This window comes from Euphorbia lathyris, chromosome 1 (genome assembly GCF_963576675.1).
Source record: "Euphorbia lathyris chromosome 1, ddEupLath1.1, whole genome shotgun sequence".
In the NCBI taxonomy this organism is placed as follows: Eukaryota; Viridiplantae; Streptophyta; class Magnoliopsida; order Malpighiales; family Euphorbiaceae; genus Euphorbia; species Euphorbia lathyris.
Genome location: NC_088910.1, coordinates 39,510,163 through 39,513,426, shown reverse-complemented (window position 1 = coordinate 39,513,426; position 3,264 = coordinate 39,510,163). Strand labels below are relative to the sequence as shown.

Below are 3,264 nucleotides of genomic sequence, written 5' to 3'. Positions count from 1 at the left end.
AGAAGTAGAGTTCGTGTGACTCTAAATAGGAGGTTTTGCCTCTTGAATTTTAATTCATTCCGCGTGTGGCTATTCTGACACGTGGTGTGAATTTTTGAATCAACATTGCTCTTTTCCCCTCCGTTGCCTTCTATTACATTACGCTGTTTAATTACACTTTCTATTATCTATTTATTTATTGTCCTACCACTCAATATTTAGTAGTTTGCTATTGATTTATACTTAGCCCTTTTTATTTTAGCCTTTTAAGTTATTTTATAATAGTTTATTCTTAGAACTTTATTGTATTTTTATTTTTAAGAGTTTATTGGATATATAAACTCCAATTTTATATATGTAATCTTTTTATCAATCAATTTTTTTTTCTAAAATTCCTACAAGAGCAGGATGAGAAAGAGAGGCAGTAGAAGGGTTTGGGCCCAGCCGGTCACGGTGGTTGAAGGAAGAATGGACCTTGGATAGAAAAAAAAATTCCAAGGACAACCTTAAATAATTTTTCACATTAAAAAACCTCAGGAAAAAAATTATTTTGCTATTATTAAAAAAAAGGAGCTTTCATAAAAGTGGCTACATTTCCATAGACCAATTCAAGAATCTAACAGTCAAATATATAAAAGATAATAATTACATATTCTAATACCATCTAATGGAGATTTTCAAAATTATTGCAAGTTTAATTTGTGAATCGGGGATTTCAACTCCTTCGAAGTTTCAAGTTTCGTTTGAAAATCTTTATGTTGGTTTAAGACAATCCTCAAACTATTTCTACTATCAACACCAATCCGCATCAGTTCGTCATGAGTTATTTTTGAATTGATTATAGGTAAAAATAAAAAAAAAGTCATTATGTTAATAAAGTATAAAGGTTAGAGACCATAATATTCAGTTTTGAAGTCAGCTGCGATAATAAAAGTAAAAGAAAAATTGAGGAACCCAAAATCGGAAAAGGAGAGCAAAGTAACCCAGCGAGACATTAGGGGTAATTAGTATTGATCGGCACAAGATAATATTCTAAAAAAGTCACAAAAATTCAAATTGTCTTACTTAAGTTTGTTTTTATCATAATAAAGTAACTTTAAACATTAGCTGAAATGACTGACGTGCATCTCAATTCTCATAGTACACTTTGTTATGGCAACTATTATTCATCACAAACAATATGCTAGGAATTATATATTATAAGTTCTGAAAAACAATATAAATATATATATGATAACAATTACTAATTAAAATCTACACCAAGGGAAACTAACTAAACATGTAAGACACATGTATAAGAAAATACTGAAGAACTAGCAGCTAGAAAATATTGGATGAAACTAAACATAAATTGATTGGTATTTGCGAAAAATTTCTAGAATGATGCTAGATAAATTGGTTCCGGACCATTCAGATAGTAACACATCTGAATGATATGTCGTCTTATGAATGATCCCGAACTACAGTAGAATTTAATAAGAGGAGGGAGTAGTGCAGGCAATGCAAGCAAGGAAGAGAATAGCAGAGGAAGCACCATCATCTTCAAGATTGGAAATACTTCTCTTGAACTTTGATGTTTTCCCTTTGTTACATTGTATCTGCTTCTGCATCTGCTGTTGTTGATATTCTTCATACCTGTAGTTCTTATCTTCTTGCTGCTGCCTTTTCTTCATTCTTCTTCTTCTTCTTTTTAAGTTATGATCTGGTGTTTTCTACCAATGGAAATTGAGTTTCTGCTTTGGACTATGCTACTCCTTTTATAGACTTCTTTTTTTTCTAATTATTTAATTATTATATTACTTACTTATGATACTATGGCCCATATTATCCTATCCACCTCCTAATTTTAAATAGGTATCCAAAAAGTTTGATTGGACTTAAAGTGTCCCGATAGCCTACTCAATTTGTATAAAATATTTAGTTAATCATTGAACTTGCGTAAAATGTAATCAATTAATCACTCGGTTGCAAAAAGAAAGTAAGTTAAATGCGGAAGATATATTGATTACATTTTAACTAAGTTCAAAGGGTTACCTGGATATTTTATCTAAGTTGAGGGGGTTATCGGGACACTCTAAAAGTTTAGGGGACCAATTAAGCTTTTTGAACAAGTCCAAAAGGCAAATGTATTAAGCATTTTAAATAACTTATTAAATTTAGGTGGCAAAATAAAAAGATATTTGAACAAATTACAAGCATGTCTTACTTTAAATAAGATCTATAAGTTACTTGAAACAAGTTTACAGCACTAATAAATCATTATAAGCAAGTTTAGAAAATTAACGTAATATCCTCAAAATGCGGGGACCAATCGGATAATCTGAACCTGGTTTATCAAGCCTTAAATTTATGTACCCTTAATACATCAAGAGCTTCATGTACTTATTCAAATTATCTTCTTCTGAATTTTGGAGATGTCTCATTATTATCCAAACTTGCTTAAAATATCACATTAGCTTCCTAAATTCACATGACAGAACAACAAAAGATTTGGACAAGCTAAAATTTGTTAACAGATCATTGCAACCATTTCAAAGACCAGTATGTCACTTTAAATAAATTTAGGGGCTAATATATCATTGTAAGCAAGTTCAAATAATTAATAAGGCATCTCTAGGGACCGATTGGATAATATGTATTAGTACAGGGGCATGATGTATATTAAGTCTTAAATTTATGTATTTATTCTTTATTCTTTGATGGTATTTGATGTGGTGGGTTTGTTTGTGTTTTTGCAACAAACTCAATACAATATTCATTCCTTCTCTGTAGCTGTAGATAATTCCCATACTAACGTAATATTAAATATCTTTTTTTTTTCTTATAAAATTTAATATTATATTATAGGTACTTCTATACTAAAACTTCCATATTATTATAATTTATGTACAGATATTAGCAGCATGCTGGCATTTTTGGCGCATTGGATTCTGTTTGAATACCTATTATTAGATTTATGATAATGATTTTCTAAGTTGGTATTTAATAAGAATATATATGATCATTGAAATTTCAATTTTTTTAAGTCTTAATCATTAATTAATTGATGTAGAACGTAGATTATAGAAGAGTTTATGAATCAGTCTGATAAAAGATGATCAGACCTTATTTAGGGGAAAAATAAATTCATCTTTTCCTTGGAAATAGAAAATTTCGCCTTAATTAGGAAATTACATATAAAAAGCATATTTAAATTGAAATAATAAGAATAACACAACAAACTAATTGATAATACCCTTCTTTTGTCTATTTCGTCACTCGGAATCCCCTTGGGTTAGGCCGAGG

At 29.7% G+C, this 3,264-nt stretch overlaps 1 protein-coding gene across 1 annotated transcript; it reads right to left on the bottom strand.

Annotated features, from left to right (window-relative positions):
• Window positions 1-1,183: 1,183 nt before the first annotated feature.
• LOC136231925 (uncharacterized) lies at window positions 1,184-1,693 on the bottom strand. Its single transcript, XM_066020988.1, has one exon. The coding sequence runs from the start codon at window positions 1,650-1,652 to the stop codon at window positions 1,452-1,454; it is 201 nt and encodes a 66-aa protein (XP_065877060.1). The 5' UTR covers window positions 1,653-1,693; the 3' UTR covers window positions 1,184-1,451.
• Between the last annotated feature and the right edge of the window lie 1,571 nt (window positions 1,694-3,264).